The 4,116-nt window shown below is 35.4% G+C and overlaps 1 protein-coding gene and 1 pseudogene across 1 annotated transcript; both read left to right on the top strand.

Moving 5' to 3' along the window:
- Positions 1-415: 415 nt before the first annotated feature.
- Positions 416-2,980, top strand: LOC134243753 (uncharacterized; annotated as a pseudogene).
- A 34-nt stretch (positions 2,981-3,014) lies between these two features.
- LOC134243752 (angiopoietin-related protein 2-like) lies at positions 3,015-3,576 on the top strand (the record flags this gene model as incomplete). The annotated part of the gene is made up of 2 exons (XM_062725997.1): positions 3,015-3,289; positions 3,389-3,576. Coding segments are annotated over exons 1-2 (463 nt in total), but the record flags the coding sequence as incomplete, so codon positions are not given.
- Positions 3,577-4,116: the final 540 nt, after the last annotated feature.

Below are 4,116 nucleotides of genomic sequence, written 5' to 3'. Positions count from 1 at the left end.
GTCTGAGAGTCATGTTTTCGAACATCTATGTAGTTAGATAGCCTAAAATCAAACAACTAAACTCATCTAAATCAAGAGAGAGAGAGAGAGAGAGAGAGAACTAAAAAAAAAAATACCTGTAGGAGTCAGTGCTTGTAAATTCAAGAGGGAGTGTTTGTTTGTTACCATGATTGGTCTACTTCTTTGCATCTCTTCTTGTTTTTGTAGATGATGATTATAGTGATTCCAGCAGTAAGTGATAATGCTGTTACTGATGCGGCAAAGTACTAAATAATGCTCGATTGTCGAATGATAAACCAACAATAAACATAAATCGCAGGGAAACAAAGGTTTTGGGAGACGGTGTCTTTGAAAACGGAAGAATCTAAAAAAGTATTCTGGAATTAGATAGGATAAAGCTTAAAATCATACTAGTATGTCAATGGAAAAATTGAACAAAGAAAGTCATTCCAGTACCACCATAGCAAGACTAGAGAATAGCATTCTTAGGTTAGAGAACGAGCTGTTAAGAATGAAACAAAGCTTCCATTATATGAAAATTGAAAATGACGAAAACTCAACGAAAATACTTAGAACTAGACAAATCTCTGAAAGTTACTCTCTACAAATTAAATCACGACCAACTTTTAAAAAAAACAACAGCAAACAATTATAAAACTGTAAGAGAAGTTTCAAAACCTGATAGATAAATTAAAGAATCGGTCCGAGGGTCTTGATGACCCAAACAGAATGTTGTATGCGATGGTCATGAACCAAACTGTATTGATGTCACAACTTATGGCAAAAGTACAATCTCTTTCTGAACAAACTCTACAACAACATGAAACAGCAGAAAAAATGAAGCAAAAGTTAGAAATTGGTTTAGAAGACGTCAGAAAATTAGAAAATAACCAGACAAGTCGGGGACTGTAGATCCACCAGGCACAAACTCAAAGGAATCATATCTCGATGATCTCTCAAACCAACTGCTACAGCAACTAGACGATCTAGTGTCAGATAAAAAACTAGAAAGCGGTGAAATAATTGAACAATCGTCTTTTGTTGGATAACTAAAAGACCAAGACGAGGAAGTCGATGAACAGTTAAAGATGTATATGCCGTATTAGTGTTTTATTTTAAAATAAATTAAAATATACTCTGTGGTGTCTCATCAAGTTATATGTTATATACTTTCTGCAAATAAGACAATTCCACTCCATCACTTTTAAAAGTTGTGAAATATTATTTGGTAAAAATTATTTTCTCTCCGAGTCGGATAATAAACCGCCTCTTATTGAAATATTCATGATCACATGGTCTTGCATGCTCACAGCAAACGATAGGTCCAAATCTCGAGAATGAACCGAAAAGCCTGATGGTCTACTACGTTTTTACTACAAACACGTGAGTTAGGGATTGTCAATACATGAGCACACCTCAGAGTTGGTTGCTTTTTGTACCGAGGAACAATCACGTGCAATTGTCTTTTCACTAGCAGTACAGCACGGGGAAACTCTAAACAAACGGACCTGTACAATGGAGTGGGAAAACTTTAATTTTTATCATTGTTAATCAATTGTATGCAAATATGAGCATGATTAGTCAATAATAATGTACATAATGCATTAAGCGTGTAAATGCTGGGAGGATCCATCAAGTCTTTCTGAGAGCGATTTAAAAACTAGCCTTTTCGAAAAACACATGTAGTATTTTATGTAGTAACCCATAAATGCATTAAATGCAACTCATTGAGCTGATTGGTCGATTTGTCAGTCATACTGGTTCCTCACTGAACAGACGTCACAAAAAATATTTTCCTCGACCTGATGGGAAAAGAGTACCAATTAATTTCCCATAGAACTCTATACAAACCTTATGCCCTCCCGGTGATTTGCTGCTGTCCCCTTCAAACAAATTTCTGATGTCATTTGAAAGTTCGTTCTAAGCACTTATTAAAAACACGGGAAAAAAAATATACCGTGCCGCTCGGTGTTTATAGGTAAAATTTGCAGTTATTTAGAACTTACAGCGATCGGCAGTAAATGACACCCTGCCAAAAATATCAGTCCCCACTCCTACAATCTCCCCTGGTATTTCTATATTTTCTGTAATATTCCCACATCTCATCATTTATTTCAAACATTAATATTTTTACTTTAAAATGAAAATATTTACATACCTGAATTCAGCCAATCAGCTAAAGCCTACCCATTTATTACTCTGCTTCATCTTGTTCAACCAGGAAATGATGTAAAAATCTGGGTCTTTGGTACTCTTTTTCCTGTATGATTCTCGCGATGCTTTTTCCGCGCACATGCGCAGATCCAGGATAAACGTCAGTCCTTTATAAATATGCATGAGAATATCGTGTTCTTTTCCCGACCAGTACTTTGTTAATACCGAATAATATTTCGTCGAATTTGCAAGAATGCTTCATTTTTGATAGCTTATCATACTTTATAAATTTTTGTTCGGTTTCAGCTGTGCAAAAATACTGTTTAACACAGCATATATATCTTTAAAGGAGTATTTACGTTACACCTCAATCACATCGTCTGTTAAACTTCAGGAATGGTGTGACTCTAGTGCACATTGTTTCAAGGGCTTTATTATTATATCCGAGTGTGCACCATACTCACCTTTTATTTTTGCTAATTGTGATTCAGAAAGCGTGATGAAATATTCTGAATCTGACAATGAACCAGAAAGTTTAGAAATCATTCCAAAAAATGAACAAAAGGAATCAAACAAACAAAATTCTGAAACCTCACAAAATGTACAGCCGCCTGATCCTGATGATAGGACGAGTGTTCAAAAGGAAGACAAAAATATCCTCCATGTTGATCAATACAATGAAACCAAAGAAGAGGAGGTTTTAAAGGCTATGGAAAAGACCATAGAAGAACTTGATCTAAAGCAAACTGTGACAAAGAAAAAATGTACGGAACGAATAAAAAGATATGACAAAAGAACAAAAAAGTATGAATACAAGGGAATTTGATTTCGGTAAAGAAAGCTAAGAAAATATCAATAAAATGAAAAGCGAGGTACACCCAAATTCTGTCACAAAACATGTAAAAGAAGATACAAATCGTAGAAACGGAAGTGATATGAGCAGCTCACAAACGAACAAACAATATGCTGACCATTCTGGTGATAAAGCCAAATTACAAGAATTACAGAAGACGAATTATAAAGAAAGCAGTAACGAGAGTACGAATCTAGAAAATAAAGAACATAAAACTGATATAGCAAAAGGAAAAAACACATCAGTAAAGTATGTTGCAGATGGACAAAGTGACCCAAAAAGGTTCGTATCAAATTATGATACCAAGTTTCATCAGATTATGCTTATTCATCAGCGTAACTTGTATTTATCTTTCTGTATTTTGTTAAACTTCTTTTACAGATCGTTACGATTACTTTCTCAAAGGAAACATGAGAAATGGTGTCATAAAATCCTACCTGATGGTGCCAACAGACTCATTCAAGTATATTGCGACATGAAGAAGGGCGGTTGGACGTTGATTGAGAAGCGACAAGATAGCACCACCAATTTCTATAGGGACTGTGAGGATTACAGAGAGGGATTCGGAGGTACACCGTACATCCATCGTCATTATAAAAATCTCACTACAAATTAAACCGTTGTCTTGGAGGATGAGTAAATAGATGTCGACCAGTTGAAAAGTGTGACCGGTCGACCAGGGAGGATTACTCCTAAGCACCTGATACCACCTCTGGTATACCAGCGGTCCATGTCTTTGCCTGTCCACGATTGGTTTTATCCATGTCTTTGCCTTTTCACGATTGGTTTTATCCATGCCTTTGCTTGTTCACGATTGGATTTATCGATGCCTTTGCCTGTTCACGATTGGTTTTATCCATGTCTTTGCCTGTTCATGATTTGATTTGTCCTTGTCTTTGCCTGTTCCCGATTTGATTTGCCTATGTCTTGCCTGTCCACGATTTGTTTTGTTTAGTGGACTTATGAAATTGAACATTGTTTGTTATCTTTACATTTCATATATTAGTATGCTAAAGGAAAATTGGGAGTACATAAATAAATTTCAATGATGTCTTTCATTTCCCTACTTTATTATTTTTTTTTTACATTATATTATGAACCCGAGATGT

Source organism: Saccostrea cucullata, unplaced genomic scaffold (assembly GCF_032062105.1).
Source record: "Saccostrea cucullata isolate Sc308-1 unplaced genomic scaffold, CSIRO_AGI_Scuc_v1 ctg23845, whole genome shotgun sequence".
NCBI classification, from domain to species: Eukaryota; Metazoa; Mollusca; class Bivalvia; order Ostreida; family Ostreidae; genus Saccostrea; species Saccostrea cuccullata.
The sequence above is the reverse complement of the archived record's forward strand: the minus strand, read 5'-3'. Positions and strand labels throughout refer to the sequence as shown.